This window comes from Capra hircus, chromosome 10, assembly GCF_001704415.2.
Source record: "Capra hircus breed San Clemente chromosome 10, ASM170441v1, whole genome shotgun sequence".
Taxonomy (NCBI): Eukaryota; Metazoa; Chordata; class Mammalia; order Artiodactyla; family Bovidae; genus Capra; species Capra hircus.
Window position 1 is genome coordinate 48452059 of NC_030817.1, and position 18285 is coordinate 48470343.

Below are 18285 nucleotides of genomic sequence, written 5' to 3' on the forward strand. Positions count from 1 at the left end.
TGGATGTTTGGGAAGAAATGTACTGACTGAATGATGATAACCATGAAGGTCACATTTTCCTTATTATATAAAGGAAATCAACCCTGAATATTCATTGGGAGGACTGATGCTGAAGCTAAAGCTCCAATACTTTGGCCACTTGATGCAAAGAGCTGACTCACTGGAAAAGACCCTGATGCTGGGAAAAACCGAGGGAAGGAGAAGAAGGGGCAACGGCAGATGAGATGGTTAGATGACATTATTGACTCAATGGACATGAGTTTGAGCAAACTCCAGGAGATAGTGAAGGACAGGGAAGCCTGGAGAGCTGCAGTTCATAAGCTGCAGCTGGAGAGCTGCTGTTGCGACCCACAAACAGTCGGACATAACTCAGCAACTGAACAACATCAACAAGCTGAGAAGTATGGGGAAATGTGACTGGAAACAAGATAAACAATAAAAAGCACAATAAACATGGACTAAACAGAGGTTCAGCAGTAACAAAATTAAAAACTATCATTGGCCTGACAATTATAGGCATCTAGAAGGCACAAAAATAAATTTATGAAAGATTTCCAACAAGAATAACAAACTAGAACTAAGTGTTATTAAGTTATAAAAAATTAACATGGCTATTTAGGAAAAATCCTACTGTACTAGGTCATCTAGACCAGTGTTTCCACTTTCATGTACATACTAGTCGCCTAGTAATTGTGTTAAAATGGAGACTCTGATTCAGTAGATCTGGGGAAGGGATGGGGGAACTTGAAATTCAACATTTAAATAAAATTTCAGATTATGCTGCTGATCCTGGGACCACATTTTGAAGAGCAAAGACTATCAAGTCTACACCTGGAATTGCCAAACCATAGCAATATGGCCTACTGCCTCTGGATAACCTGCCAGCTAAAAAATGGTTTTCACATTTTTGAGTGGTCAGAAAAAAATTTTAAACAATATTTTATGATACATCAAAAATTACATGAAACTCAAATTTCAGTCTCCAGGGACTTCCTTGGTGGTCCAGTGGCTAAGATGCCATGCTCCCAATGCAGGGGGCCCGGGTTTGATCCTTAGTTGGGGAATTAGATTCCACGTGTCCCAACTAAGAGTTCGCATGCCACAACTAAGAGTTCAAATGCAGCAACTGAAAAGTCTGTATGCTGCAGCGAAGACCAAAGATCCCAGGTGCCACAGCTAAGACCCACTATAGCCAAATAAATAGATTTTTAAATTTCAGTTTCCATAAATAGACCTTTATTGGACCATAACCAACACCCATACATTTATGAATTTTCTATGCTGCTTTGTGCTGTAGTGCCAGAGTCAGGCATTTGTGGAAGAGACCATATGGCCCACTGTATTCATCGGCATAGGCTGCCATGACAAAATGCCATGGACTGGATAACAACAGAAATTACATTCTCAAGGTTCTGGACACTGGGAAGTCCAAGATCAAGGTGTGCCAGGAGTCTATTTCTGATAAGAACTCTCTTCCTGGCTTGTAGACTACTACTTTCTCACTGTCACATGGTGGAATGAGTGCTCTGGTATTTCTTCCTCTTCTTGTAAGGGCACCAGCCCTATTAGATTAGGGCCCCACACCATATGAATTTGGGGGAACATAAAACATTCAGCTCATAACACCCACAAAGCCTAAAATATTCACTATCTGGCTTATTACAGAGAAAATCTGCCTAGTCCTGGTCTAGACCTTTGCTTCTCAAAATGGGAAATACAAAAATTTCAGGCTTCACCCAGACATAGTAAATTTTAACAAGGCTCCGGGTAAATTCATACACATATTAAAGCTCAAGAAGTAGTGGTTTCCATATCTAATGATCATGGAAAGTAACATGGGAAAAAAATTTTTTTAATCCAGATTTTCAGACTCCATCCTGGGAGAAGAACCTTTTTTTTTTAATTTATTATTATTTTTTTTAATTTATTTATTTTAATTGGAGGCTAATTACTTTACAATATTGTATTGGTTTTGCCACACATCAACATGAATCCTCCATGGGTATACACATGTTCCCCATCCTGAACCCCCCTCCCACCTCCCTCCCCATAACATCCCTCTGGGTCATCCCAGTGCACCAGCCCCAAGCATCCTGTATCCTGCATCAAACCTAGACTAGAGATTCGTTTCTTATGTGATATTACACGTTTCAATGCCATTCTCCCAAATCATCCCACCCTCTCCCTCTTCCAGAGTCTAAAAGACTGTTCTATACATCTGTGTCTCTTTCACTGTTCTGCATACAGGGTTATCATTACCATCTTTCTAAATTCCATATATATGCATTAGCATACTGTATTGGTGTTTTTCTTTCTGGCTTACTTCACTCTGTATAATAGGCTCCAGTTTTATCCACCTCATTAGAACTGATTCAATTGTATTCTTTTTAATGGCTGAGTAATACTCCATTGTGTATATGTACCACAGCTTTCTTATCCATTCATCTGCTGATGGACATCTAGGTTGCTTCCATGTCCTGGCTATTATAAACAGTGCTGTGATGAACACTGGAGTACACGTGTCTCTTTCAATTCTGGTTTCCTCAGTGTATATGCCCAGCAGTGGGAGTGCTGGGTCATAAGGCAGTTCTATTTCCAGTTTTTTAAGGAATCTCCACACTGCTCTCCATAGTGGCTGTACTAGTTTGCATTCCCACCAACACTGTAAGAGGGTTCCCTTTTCTCTACACCCTCTCCAGCATTTATTGCTTGCAGACTTTTGGATCACAGCCATTCTGACTGGCATAAGATGCCAGTGGTTTTGATTTGCATTTCTCTGATGATGAGTGATGTTGAGCATCTTTTCATGTGTTTGTTAGCCATCTGTATGTCTTCTTTGGAGAAATACAGGTCAATGGAACAAAATAGAAAGCCCAGAGATAAACCCACGCACCTATGGACACCTTATCTTTGACAAAGGAGGCAAGAATATACAATGAAGAAAAGACAATCTCTTTAACAAGTGGTACTAGGAAAACTGGTCAACCACTTGTAAAAGAATGATACTGGAACACTTTCTAACACCATACGCAAAAATAAACTCAAAATGGATTAAAGATCTAAACGTAAGACCAGAAACTATAAAACTCTTAGAGGAGAACATAGGCAAACACTCTCCAACATAAATCACAGCAGGATTCTCTATGACCCACCTCCCAGAATATTGGAAATAAAAGCAAAAATAAACAAATGGGACCTAATTAAAATTAAAAGCTTCCGCACAACAAAAGAAACTATAAGCAAGGTGAAAAGACAGCCTTCAGAATGGGAGAACATGACAGCAAATGAAGCAACTGACAAACAACTAATCTCAAAAATATACAAGCAACTCCTGCAGCTCAATTCCAGGAAAAAAATGACCCAATCAAAGAGTGGGCCAAAAACTAAACAGACATTTCTCCAAAGAAGACATACAGAGAAGAACCATTTTAAAAACAGTTACGACAGCTAACATTTGTTGAGGACTTACAATGCAATTTACAATGCAATGTTAACTCTTATGTGTATTATGTTATTTAATCTTCCTAACATTCTAAAATAACTATCATTATTATCTCTATTGAGGCAAACAACCAGGATCTGTTAATAAACTGTGGAAACTGTAAGTTAACTTGAGGCAGTAGACATGAAAGTTAGTCAGCTGACGCTTTTCCCCTGTCAGTGGCACGTGCTTCTGTAACAGTGTATTGTACATGATGTACCACTGGAAAGCCTGATTCCATTTGGGGTCACAAAAATACTCCCAGAAGAGTTAAGACTTAATAGCTGGGCAAGATTTTTTCCAAACAGAGAATATAGGTCTCTAATTTTGTCCAGAGAGTATCAAAAATATTTTAAAATGGAAGATTAAATTTCATCCAAGAAAAAGAATTTAAGAAAAGATAAACAGATGATTAACTGTAACTTTTGTTTAGTTTTTACAGTTTCATTAACCTACAAACATTCTGTCTTTAATTAGAGGTAGTTGCAAATTGTCAAACAAAAATCTTTTTTATTGTCTTATTGAAACAGTATTCTTTTAGTAATGGGATGTTTTAGACATGGAAGCTCCATTTCTTTTGAGTAACAGGTTTTTTTTAAGTATTTTTTTTTAAATTTAAGTATTAAGGTTCTAAAATGTGATCTGAATATCAATCATACGTGGCATTGTTGGACAGTACAGAGAAAGAAATTTTTAAGATTTTCACTCTCAGTAAATTAGGAAAGAATATTTCACTATTCCCTAAAGTCTCTAACTGTCAACATGCTTTGTCTTGATAACAGATTAAACACAAAATTTAAAAATGACAACTTAAGAGATACTTAACAATGAAGGAAGCTAAATGCAATAATTTTTAAATGTTCTCTTTAATTTGTACTCATAATCAATTTTATGGCCTACATAGTAGGTGGTTTCCAAAGATCATTCCTTTAAGAAGTCTACTGACTTCAGTTAAGTGAACTTATTTTGTAATTATTTGAAAAGAAAGAATAAAAGAATGTAACCAGATACTGTTCAGAGCAACTTTTTCTACTAAGAGTGAAAACTATCTGTGGTAAAGCAAAGGAGGAAATGAAGAGAGACAAAAAATGTGAGGCTATGTTCTCAAAGATCTTGCCTGTGGTAAATGATAGCAATATGTTAATGGAATGTTTACACCAACCCTATAATGGTCTGTTAACAAATAAAAGCAAAATGATCTCATAGGAAAGAGTGCTGCATTACGAAGTCAAAGCTAATCTGGACAGAACAGTTAATGATATTTATGTTGTTGGTACATTACTTCAGCAGTTAAAGACTCCTGACATCAGGAATGGTATTTGGGCTGGTAGTCAGCATCAAAGCACCATGTTACCTGAAATGAATTTATACACTAAAAGTCAGTACAGAATTATACAACTGAAATTATTCACCATTAGGAAGATTTTGTTATACAATGCCATGTCTTTTTTACTCCATCTTAAGTGATGCAGTCAGAAGCATGCAGACCAACAACATCATACAGATTTTCACCTGCAGTATACTTTCAAAGATTTTCTGAGTGTTATCTAAGCCTTCCTTGGCTGAGAGGGGTGAGGGAATACAGTCTCTGAAAAGACTTAGGCTTGCTTTAAAAATGTGACTTCCATATTTCATAAACTGAATGATTCTAATTCTCCTGAAAACAAAATCTCTGTTATAGTAAGGTTCACAATGAACTGTCTCTGATCATCATGCCACAAAATCTTGTTCTGCCTTGACCAAAGGAAGATTACAACTTCCTCTGGTTACATCAATTTGGCTCACTAGTGCTAGTTCTCTGTTTTCTTTCATGAGATATGCAGCCACACAACCAAACTCAGTTCTATCAATACTATAGGGAAAGATAACACCCAGAAATCTCACTTAATTTTATCATGCTTCTACATAAACTAGCTAATGGACTTTAAAATTACATTTACGTTGCTGTATGGTAGAAACCATCACAACACTGTACAGCAAATTTCCTCCAATTAAAAAAACTATATCATTAACCAAGGACTGTTTCTTCAGAAGCCTACTCCTAGAGTTGGGAGTTCTAACTTTCAGTTCAGTTCAGTCGCTCAGTTGTGTCCGACTCTTTGTGACCCCATGAATTGCAGCATGCCAAGCCTCGCTGTCCATCACCAACTCCCAGAGTTCACTCAAATTCACGTCCATCGAGTCGGTGATGCCATCCAGCCGTCTCATCTTCTGTCGTCCCCTTCTCCTCCTGCCCCCAATCCCTCCCAACATCAGAGTCTTTTCCAATGAGTCAACTCTTCGCATGTAGTGGCCAAAGTATTGGGAGTTTTAGCTTTAGCATCAGTCCTTCCAAAGAACACCCAGGACTGGTTGGATCTCCTTGCAGTCCAAGGGACTCTCAAGAGTCTTCTCCAACACCACAGTTCAAAAGCATCAATTCTTCGGCACTCAGCTTTCTTCACAGTCCAACTCTCACATCCATACATGACCACTGGAAAAACCATAGCCTTGACTAGACAGACCTTTGTTAGCAAAGTAATGTCTCTGCTTTTCAATATGCTATCTAGGTTGGTCATAACTTTCCTTCCAGTAAGCATCTTTTAATTTCATGGCTGTGATCACCATCTGCAGTGATTTTGGAGCCCAAAAAAATAAAGTCTGACACTGTTTCCACTGTTTCCCCATCTATTTCCCATGAAGTGATTCCCCATTGAAACATGTATAATATCATATAAGAAACAAATCGCCAGTCTAGGTTCGATGCAGGATACAGGATGCTTGGGGCTGGTGCACTGGGATGACCCAGAGGGATGGTATGAGGAGAGACGTGGGAGGGGGGTTCAGGATTGGGAACACGTGTACACCCATGGCGGATTCATGTTGATGTATGGCAAAAAAAATTCCAACAGCAAGTAGGAAAAAAAAAAAAAAGTTCTAACTTTAGATTTCTCAAAAAGAGATCTCTAAGTTTTGAAGGTGTGATTTTAAATATTTTAGATCTTTACAATTGGTGCTAAATAGCCTACTCACTAATCATGCTTGCTGTGAAATATTTAATAGCACAAATTCTTTGACAAAATAGAAGCTAAAGATGATCTAGTATCAGTGTCCTAAATGCTAAACTAAAATAGCACTATATTAGTAATCCTCCCCTTTTCACTTTCTTCTACACAGACAAAACAATTAAGGACAGTTTCTGACAATCAGCTTATGAAAACAGTCCTCTTGTGATTAGAAACTCTAACTTCAGAATTTGAAGCCAATTTCTGAAATAAACAGACAATAAAAGAGGAACAAATTATTCCAATCAGCCTATTATCAGGGAGCACAACTGTGCTATTAACTTTGCTTCAGTTTACTGTATGATGAATGAAACAAACACTTTAAAATCCTATTTAAAACTGAACTAAATACTGAAAGTGCCAAGGGGGTAAAAAACCTAAGTGAAAATAATCACTACAAAGATACAATATCTTGAAAAAACCACAAACCACAATTTAGAACAAATCACATAAACCTTAAATCACAAGCCCAGTGCTTTTTATCCAACTCCCACAAAGTAAACCACTTCCAATAAAATCAAACTGTGTATCTTAAAACCATTAAACCAGAACAAACTAGCAACATTAAAATACTTCCACTGCTCTGACAATATTTATATTACACTAACAAATACACAAGAATCTTTTTAGTCACTTTAAAAAACAAAACATTCTACATTTCAGGGAATGGAGCTTTGAGGGTTTAGAGTAAAATGTTCTCAAATAATTTTCAGTATTCAGTACAATTAAATTTAGTTAATCAGATTTGGGAGAAAATTTGGGAAAAAATCAGACAAGTAAGTCAACTGAATCTTGGTTTAATCCTTCTTGTTTTAAGCAGTGGTCACATTCATTACATTTCTTTAATCTATTGCTATAATGCCTTCCATAAAAAAGAATTTTAAATGACTGTTACAGGAACTGAAATACATGAACTCCTTCACCTATTTCTTTTTTTTTCAGAAACAAAGAACTATATATATTACTAAGGAGAATATGTCCCAGTAACATACTTTAATGAAAACTTAATTATCAGAAATTGAACAAAAAGGGCATCAGAAAGGGGATTAGTATGAAAATGAAATTTTGAGACCTCAGTTTGCTATTCAAACTGACATTGAATCAGCAAACAAAAGCATTTAAATTTCATTTCCAAGCCCACTTAGTAAATCTAGTTTCAGTTAGAGTATCTTTAATGTGCAGAAGCTCAGTAAAAGCAAGTTATTTGCCATGTAAGACACAGATAGTGTTCCCTTAACCTACTGCCCTTTAGACATATCACTCTCTGTTAAACAGGCAGCTACTGCCAGATGCTCTCGCTAAAAATGATCACAGATGGTCAGCTGTCCAGTTAACAGAAGATACTGCCCACCCCCAACAGCCAAAAGTAAGAAGGAAAGAAGTGAGAGCTGTTAACAGTTGGTTGCTTAGTGGGGTAAACCCATTCGCTTGCTATAAGCTGGGCTAGGCCCCACGGTGACTTTTAAGAAAAGGAAAATGGGATCCCAGGACTCTAAAAATTAGAAGGCATCTTAAAGGTGATTTAGTTAACAGCTGTACGATGTGTCAGTCTGTACAACTGCATCCCTGCCAGTCAACCATTCCAGCTCTGTCCCTGAAACTCCAGGGGTATGGAACACGCCTCTAACAAGTAAGCCCTAAAGCCATGACACAGTCCTCCGCCACCCTGCACTGCAATTACTCTAGCCACTCAGTCTAACTCCAGTCGGGAAACATGGGGCTATTTTAATAGATGGGGTATATAGACCATAATAGAATCATTTCCTATTTTTATACACTATAAAATGATTTTAAACTGAGTTACCCCAAATGGCATATTCAAAGGATCATACCATAAAAACACTCAGGCAGTAAACATATGCAATTTATTTTTAAAACACAGGAAGAAATAAAGGTTTATAGAATAAAAGCTATTATGTAGAGATTATAAAAGATTTTAATAAAAATCAATGGATCTTCTATATATATATAAATGTATGCTATCTGCAGAAAAAAATTTAATTTTAAAGAACTGTTTTTAATTGGCAAAGTTTTAATAAAATGTTTCCCTAAACTTTTCACAAGCAGAGCATTACTTTTTTTTTCCAATAAATTACTCATCTGTTTAGAATAAGCTACTAATATGTTCAAGAAGATTGCTCTAAGAATCTCCTGTTTTGTATCTTCAGTGTATTTATATTTCTAAACTATCAGTGAAGAAATTGGAGATATTAAGCTTGATGTATGATTTTTCATCAACAATTGTCTCAAAGCCTGTTTCTTACTTGATACTGACTAAAATTTTCCAGATGAAATGACATGCCTCTGGAAAGGGAAGGCACCCTGAGAAAGCATGGCTAGAGATAAATGCTGCTAAGTGCTTGACAGTAGGTTGGGCTAATGTCATCTGAGCATCAATGGCTTAAGGAAGGTCACCCTGGAACATACGTAACTTCTCATCCTTTATAAAGCTGCATGACGGGGATCAACTGTGAAACTTACTTAACCTAATACAGATTCAATTAAAATCCAAAACAACAAGATTACAAGCAAAATGCCATCTGGAAAACTACTGCCAAGAACTGGAGGGTGGGGTTCTGTGTCCTTGGGTCTGAAAAGAGATTTGCACCACTGCTTCTTACTCACAGGGACTCTGGTCTAATGCTGCGAGGCCAGGGAAATGAAGCCTTCCTGGATGGGACCACTGTGCCTCTTTCCTGCCTGCACACCAAAGGGTGGTCTGTGACGGGGAAAGCCAGAGTGCTTGTAAATGTCTAGTATGTGCAGAAGGGGCTGTAACAATCCAGTAGGAATTCAGCTGATGATCATAAACTTGCTGCTTTGTGCTTAAGGGTAAAAATCTACTCATGAGCAACAAACAGCTAAGTGTGCAGTCTATACCTTGAGTATCTGTTTATACTCATGCATTTATTGTAGTTGTAAGTGTCTTTATTACACATTCTACTAAACATGTTTACATAACAAAACCCTTTCACTGTGCAAAGATAGGATGAATAGCGAATAAAACAGGGTCTTTCAGAACTCTGATGAACTCAAACAAAATTAAGTGCTTTTTTCTTGAGTGTTTCTGTGTTAGAACTACATACAATAAATATTTACAGTTACATGGTTCATATGTAACAGCGTTATTTTGTACGTAATTTACATATTTTTTACACATGCAAAATAATATACCTATACAGAACTCTCAGGCAATTTCTTCTTTTTTTAATTTGGTTATTTATTTGTTACTACAATTTTTAATCTTACAGTCCATTTACAATTATTACAGAATATTGGCTATATTCCCCATGTGGTACCATAATCCTAGAGCCTGTCTTACACCCAATAATTTTTATACCCCTCTCTCCCCCACCTCATAGTGCCTCTCCCCTCCGCACTGGTAACCATTAATTTGCTCTTTATGTCTCTCAGGCAATTTCTAAATTACTCTGATCATCTGGTATAACAATATTGTTATTTTCACATTTCTATTCTACATCTACCATACAGTCACAAGAATAGATCGGTATCTCACTCCGCCAGAAGTGAACTTCAGAAAGAAAGTCAGATGTCCAATGGTGGGAAGAAGATAGAAAGATACATTGGCTCAGATGGTAAAGAATTTGCCTGCAATGCGGAAGACCCAGGTTTGATCCCTGGGTTGAGAGGATCCCCTGGAGGAGGAAATGGCAACCCACTCCAGTATTCTTGCCTGGAGAACCCCATGGACAGAGGAGCCTGATGGGCTGCAGTCCATGGGGTTGCAAAAAGTCAGACGTGACTGAGTGACTGTGCACTTGTGACACCGTGCCCAGCCACTCAGTGGCGAGTCGAGGACCACTGAATGACTCATGCAGCAGAATACATGCAGTGAGGTAGTAAAATCACTTCTTTTCCTTTTATCACTAAGGCAGTGATTCTGCCTTATATCCAATAACTTTTTCTCCCAAATGGTCAGAGAGGAAGGAAAAAAGGAAAAGCACTGTACAGGTTCACTCACCTAAACCACTGAGAGTGTAGAGAAGGCCACTGGTATCTAAGAAAATGGGTCCGTGCTCCTGCTGCCCCTCCTCTTTGTAGTACAGCTTGTAGCCTTGAATGGTTGCTGTATCCTCAGCAACTTGCTGCCACTTCACAGAAATGGTGGTACAGTTCAGAGGTTCCAAATGTAACTCTGGAGATTTAGGGGCTAGAAAAATTCACCAAATGTGTATGTGTAAGAAAATTCCCAATTCACATGAAAACACAGGAGAGTGGAGAGCTCTCCGTTCTAAATCAACAACTGCATAAAAGTTCAATTCCAATAATTACACTTGCCTTTCATATTAAAAATTATACAATGATATTAAATTTTGAGACAGAATTAAAAGTATAAGAAGAAGTGAAGAGGAAGTGAAGTCGCTCAGTCGTGTCCGACTCTTTGCGACCCCATGGACTGTAGCCTATCAGGCTCCTCCGTCCATGGGATTTTCCAGGCAAGAGTGCTGGAGTGGATTGCCATTTCCTTCTCCAAAAGTATAAGATACTATGAAAAAAAACTAAGGTATTGGGTTGGTCAAAAAGTTTGGGTTTTTCCATAACAGTGTATGAAAACCCAAATGAACTTTTTGGCCAATCCAATATATAAATAAGAACAAAATTATATTTGTGGATTTTAAGTTTTTTCAAAGAAGCAATATGTATATCATTATTTTATAAAATTTATTTTTTATTTGAAGGATAATTACTTTACAGAATTTTGTTGTTTTTGCCAAATATCAAAATGAATCAGTCATATGTATTTCCTAATTTTGACCATCTAATTATGATTAATCAATTAACAAAAAGCCCAGTCACATTACACTCCACATTAGTAAAAGAGGAGGAGGGTCTGAGACTTCCTAGTATTATGATCTTTCTATTAAATTGATGATTTGTTTAAAAATATATGGTAGTGATACTGATTCAGTTCAGTTCAGTCACTCAGTCATGTCTGACTTTTTGAGAACCCATGAACCACAGCATGCCAGGCCTCCCTGTCCATCACCAACTCCCGGAGTCCACCCAAACCCATGTCCATTGAGTTGGTGATACCATCCAGCCATCTCATCCTCTGTCATCCCCTTCTCCTCCTGCCCTCAACCCCTCCCAGCATTAGAGTCTTTCCAATGAGTCAACTCTTCACATGAGGCGGCCAAAGTACTGGAGTTTCAGCTTTAGCATCAGTCTTTCCAATGAACACCCAAGACTGATCTCCTTTAGAATGGACTGGTTGGATCTCCTTGCAGTCCAAGGGACTCTCAAGAGTCTTCTCCAACACCACAGTTCAAAAGCATCAATTCTTCGACGCTCAGCTTTCTTCACAGTCCAACTCTCACATCCATACATGACCACTGGAAAAACCATAGCCTTGACTAGATGGACCTTTGTTGACAAAGTGATGTCTCTGCTTTTTAATATGCTGTCTAGGTTGATCACAACTTTCCTTCCAAGGAGTATCTTTTAATTTCATGGCTGCAATCACCACCTGCAGTGATTTTGGAGCCCAGAAAAACTGAGCATTCTATTTCTTTGCATTGAGTGTGGTGGCTGTGCCAGCACAGGAGTTAATTAGGTCTCTATTAATAAATAATTTGGTAATTCAATTTGATTTAGACCCACATATCTTTTTTAAATTTATTTATTTTTTAATTGAAGGTAATTGCTTTACAGAATTTTGCTGCTTTCTGTCAAATCTCAACATGAATCAGACATAGGTATACATATATTCCCCCTCTCTTACCTCCCTCCCATCTCACTCCCCATCCCACCCCTCTAGGCTGATACAGAGCTCCTGTTTCGAGTTACCTGAGACATATAGCAAACTGCTGGTGGCTATCTATTTTACATATGGTAATGTAAGTTTCCATGTTACTCTCTCCATACATCTCACCTCTCCTCCCCTTTCCGCACATCCATAAGTCTGTTTTCTATGTTTGTTTCTCTACTGCCGCCCTGCAAATAAATTCTTCGGTACCATCTTTCTGGATTCCATATATATGTGTTTATACGATATTTATCTATCTCTTCCTGACTTACTTCACTCTGTATAATATGGACCCATGTATCTTTGAAGGATGTGCAAATTAAACATAGTAACAAAAAGTTTAAATTGTTTTCAATTAAACCCATGGTCTATGGAATACTTTAATTTTTAAGACAAAATTTAAAAATATAAGCCTAAGTTAGATAAGACAAAAAAGAAAGATACTGTGTTATTCTTCCTTAATAGTCCACATTTACCTTTCACACTTGTAGCTTTGGGTGTCCTGTGTGAGGTCCACACTGAAGACTCTCCCAGCCCCACTCTGGTGGCAGCAGTAATCCTCACCAGGTAGACACTATCAGGTTTCAGGCCTTCCAAAAGGTGCTCATGACTGGTCCCTGGGAGCTCCAGAACTTGGATGGAGTTGTCAGTGCTTAGGCGGAAGGAGAGGCGGTAGAGGACCACCTGGCCCCGCCGGTACTTGGCTGGGATGGGCAGCCAGGAGACGAGGATATCAGTGGGACTTCGACTTGTCAAACTAATTTCAGGAGGTCTCAGGGGAACTAGTCATAAAAGAAGGCAGATTTCTTATCAATATTTAGAATCAAAACACTAGTATTTACTGAAGTATCTTAGCAGCAGCATATCACATATATAATAACGGAGAGGTACTTTCAACCCTGGCTGAGGCTTCCAGTCAAGCAGAGTACAAACCAGAAAAAGGAAGGAAAAAATGCTGAAGGGAGGATCCAGTGTAGAGAACCAAAGAAAGCAAGATTTTCACCAATGTTGCTGTGATTGTTTTGATATTGTCTGGGATGAATATGAGCTTACTTAATACTCATTAAAAACATGAGAATATTTCTCAATAGCTTCACCAAGATGCCTTAAAACATAGAAAAGAGAATTACACAAGAATGGAGAAGCTAAGGACAGCAGGGTTAAAACCTGACAAATAATTTGAAGTGTTTAACAGTTGTATCTTAAAAATTAGTATGACTTTTTTTTATCCCCAACTATAATATATCTCCATGCTGCTTAACATGAACACAATGATTTTCCTGTACATAATCTGAATATAACTCGCACTCCAGGAAAATGGGTCAAGAATACTGGAAAGCAGTCTAATATTAAAAGTTAAGAAGAGTTCTGGACTTAGCCTCTGTGTAACTGAGTCCTTGTTATATCAGTTTCTACCGTGTATGATCTTGGCCAAATTAATTTCTCTGTGTCCAGTTTTCTTCATATACAAAATGGGGATGAAAACAATATTTTCTTCTACAGGCTTTCCTACCTCAAGTGATGGAAACTATCTGTCCAACTGAAAAAGATGAAAACGCCGGTGTCATCCTGGACTCCTCCACACACTCCCCACATTCAATCCTGTGGCTCGAGGACTCACACGGCCACCCCTTGGTCCCTGCACCATCACCCTCAGCCTGTATTGTCACAATAGCCTCCTAACAGATCTCCCTGCCTCTGTGCTCATCTCTACCATTTAGTCTCAACACATTTGCTATTAAATTCCAGGTCAGATCTTATCATTATTCTCCTCAAAAGAGCTCCCATTTCACTCACAGGAAAAGCTAAAGTCCTCATTGAAGCTTCATACAAAACCCCATCCATTGATACTTGTATGGTTGGCTCCTCATTCTATGCCTCATCTCCTACTACTTTCTGCTTGTTCCCTCCATTGTAGCCATGCTTGTGCTTCAGGCCCTTAGCAATTTCTGTTTCCTCTCCCAGAATGCACGTCTTCCAGTCATTTGCTTAGCCAGTCCCCTCATTTTCATTTCCTTTGTGTGTGTGTTAGTCGCTCAGTCATTTCCGACTTTTTGCGACCCCGTGAACTGTAGCCCATCAGGCTCCTCTGTTCTTGGACTTCTCCAGGCAAGGATACTGGAGTGGGTAGCCATTCCCTTCTTCAGGGGACCAAACCCAGCTCTCCTGCATTGCAGGTAGATTCTTTACCATTTGAGCCACCAGGGAAGCCCCTTCATTTCCTTTAGGTCTTCAAATGTAACCCATGACAAGAGGTATCTCTGTCTGAAGCCTTACTCCCCTTCCCTGCTTTCTTCCTTCTTCTCAACTCTTATCACTATCTCATCTAGTGCGTATCACTGGGTGCTCATCTTATTTATTGTTCCTCTCCCTCTTCTCCCACAGTAGAAAGTAAGCTCTACACGTTATGGGCCAATTTTTCATCTCTTTCATTCACTACTAAACACTGGATAATACATAGCAGGTACTCAATAAATATTTGTTGAATTAATGACATAATAGGTAGAAAAGGGAAAACTAAGCATTTCTGAGTCCTTCACATGAACACATGAATTCTCACAAAAACCCAGTGAAGAGAGTGTGTGTCATTATTATTTCTACTTTATAGCTAAGGAAACTGAGGTAGAGAGGTGAAATCACTTACCCAAGGTCACACAGCTTGGAAGTAAGGAGGTAGACCTAGAACCTGCATTCTCACGCCTACACTACTACTCTTATGTAACAATGATTCTTCTATCATAGGGCTAGGTCGGGATTAAACGAGCCACTGGAAGAAAGGTTTTTAGAACAGGCAGTGGTAAACATTTCACAAATATTAGCTGTGTCTGCTGTGTACCCTAGGAGACCCACACAGAGTAGAATGGCAACCCACTCCAGTATCTTGCCTGAAGCCTGACAAGCGCAGGCTGAGGAAATGGGGGCAGGATACTGATGTGGAAACTGAAAAAGCAGTGTCAGAAGTCTGTATGTTATCTAGAAAACAAAATGAAATTTAATTAAACAAAAAAGTTGCAAAATAAGGAAAGTTTAGAGGAGAAAACTTTGAGATCATAACTAACCCGGAACTGGCAAGTTTAACCAGTGGCTTGCTATTCTTTAGACACATTTTCTTCTATGGGGCAATACCTCATAAACCCAAAGCAACAACAACAGCAAACACCAGCCTGTGCTTCACTTTAGTTATTCATGTCAGAGGTTGTTAAACATAATGAGATAACTAGAGAGGTCATGGTTCACCCTAAAACGGAATAAACTCAAATGTGGAATTCAGCATCCAGATCAGTGATAATTTTTTCTTTTAGTAAAAGTCTGAATTTATAAATAAACAGTTACACAAGTGGCATTATAGAAATGTAAGAGATGTAGGACTAAATGGATGAAGAAAAAGATTTGAGAATCATTTATATTAAAATGCTTTGAAAACTACAGGAGGACCATTTCTTGAGGATGGATGAGAAAACATTTGTAAAGGGGGAACAGTATAATTAAGTATATTTTAAATAATCCCCCTTTCACACTGTAGAGTACAAAAATGGGTTGTAGAGAGGACCTGGAGAGCGAGATGAAGAGTCAGAGGAGGAGAATCAGTTCTATTAGGACTATTTTAACACACAGAATTTCCCACCATTATAAGAATATATGGGCTTCCCCTGTGGTTCAGATGGTAAAGAATCACCCTGTAATTCAGGAGACCTGGGTTCGATCCCTGAGTCGGGAAGATCCTCTGGAGAAGGAAATGGCAACCCACTCCAGTATTCTTGCCTGGAGAATTTCAGGGACAGAGGAGCCTGGCGGGCTACATACAGTCCATAGGGTCACAAAGAGTTGGACACGACTGAATGATTAACATTTTCACTTTCATAAGAGTACATGGAGGCCCGCTCTCAAACTCACAGCAATTCAACTTCCAACTGGAGATAACAAACTGAACAAGTAATACTTTCCTCCTTAAGCAGAATAAACACAAATTTTTCTAAAAATAAGCTATCTGATTTTATAAGAATTTTTTAATTGATAGTACTAAATTTTATAAACTTTCAGTTTCAGAAATTCAATTCCTCTGGCCTCCAGTCTTTACAGACACTCAATGTAATTGTCATTACATTTATTCCTTCCTAGAGAATCTCACATTTTGTTTCACTCAGTGAAGAAAATAAAAAACTCTGCAATGCATTTACAATTTAAACAGGAACTTGAAGAAATATGACAATTTTGTTATTAAAATTTCCATTATGTGTCTGAATTTGTTCAAATAAATATTTATAGCTCATGAAATTTAAAATTATTACTAAATCAGATGACCAATTAAAAATATGAATTATAAACAAAACTGCTCTTTATCCTTATCATATCCTATTACTGTCAAAAATTGACAGTAAGATCTAAAACGGTAAATTAGCCTGCTAGTTATCACATCTGTTTTTGTTTTTTTTTTTTTAACCAAAACCAGGATGCTGCTGCTGCTGCTAAGTCACTTCAGTCGTGTCCGACTCTGTGCGACCCCAGAGACGGCAGCCCACCAGGCTCCCCCGTGCCTGGGATTCTCCAGGCAAGAACACTGGAGTGGGTTGCCATTTCCTTCTCCAGTGTATGAAAGTGAAAAGTGAAAGTGAAGTCACTCAGTCGTGTCCGACTCTTAGCGACCCCATGGACTGCAGCCTACCACGGGATTTTCCAGGCAAGAGTACTGGAGTGGGGTGCCACTGCCTTCTCCAAAACCAGGATATTTTCTCTTAAAACACATATTGCTTTAAAGTTATAATAAACATATTAATGTTCATGTTTAGATATCTTAGAATCACATTTTCTTACCATCCTCTAAAGTGTTCTGTATCACATGGTCGGACATCTGACTGGCCCCCATTGGCATATATGCCACAATGTAGAAAGTATAATTGCTGGCAGGTTCCAAGTCATCAATAATATAATGCGTGGTGTCGTTTCCAATGACTACTTGATACTCTTCATTATTTAAACCTAGATTAAATAATTGGTGTTTAAAAATTATGAGTATTCAAAATTAAATTAACAAGATCATTACCATTTAACAAGACTATGAAACACTGATCCTTGGATCTCTCTGTTATTTTTGTGACTCTTTGAAAAATGTGAATAGGAAGGTTTTTATTTTCTAAAAGTAACCATGTTTTGCTACAAGTTTTTAGCTTGAATTTTTCCTGAAGAAATCAAACTGAAAACAATTAATCGTCTCTAAAGTTCATTTAACGTCTAGTCAAAACCCATAGCAGAGACAATGTACAGCAGTAACACAACAGAGTTTAATACTACAGAACACTGTAGTTCATAACAGTGTAAATCTTACTTGCTTAAACTCACGGTTTCTTTTTTCTTTTAAACATAAATGGAGAGACAGTAGGGAACGTAATGGCTCGACTCTTTATAAAAATAAACCAAACCAAAAGTTGTCCTGCAAAAGGTCTCATTTTGCCCCTTGAGATTCTATTAAATTTGACTGACACAAGTTGTTCTTTTATTTATACTAAAAGCAAAAGAACTGGGAGGCGCACAATGTGCTTCAAAACATTTTGTTCCACTATGAGGTACACCCCCCCACGCCCAAAGAGGAAAAATACTCTCAGCAATTCTTAATAAAATATGCATGGCAAGATACAGAAGAGGATTTGTCTTTGTGGGATTTAATTCCTACAGAGCAAACCTGTAAAGTGGAACAAGAGCGCTGGCAGCTACTGTGCTTTGTGAACAATTCACAGTAAATGCACGTCAACTTAATCAAAACTCTCTAAGGATGGAGCCCCTTCTCTCCACACTGGATTTATAAACAAAACAGAAGGCAAATTCCACTATTAAGTTTTCCCACATTTCTGAATTAACTTGATAGCATTTTAATTAGACAAGATTACAGGCATTTCACAACAGACTAGCTAATGGTTCGTTAATTAGGAACTGCATAGTACGATTTCTGACCTACCAAACAAGGTCCTTGAGTTCAAATTAAAAAGCCTTGTGCTGCC

At 38.0% G+C, this 18285-nt stretch overlaps 1 protein-coding gene across 1 annotated transcript in view; it reads right to left on the minus strand.

Moving 5' to 3' along the window:
• Positions 1 to 18285, minus strand: part of PRTG (protogenin) — a 141386-nt gene that overhangs the window by 44499 nt on the left and 78602 nt on the right. Inside the window, 3 exon segments of the mRNA XM_018054242.1 lie at positions 10508 to 10696; positions 12769 to 13074; positions 17105 to 17269. Of these exon segments, the coding sequence (XP_017909731.1) occupies positions 10508 to 10696; positions 12769 to 13074; positions 17105 to 17269 (660 nt within the window).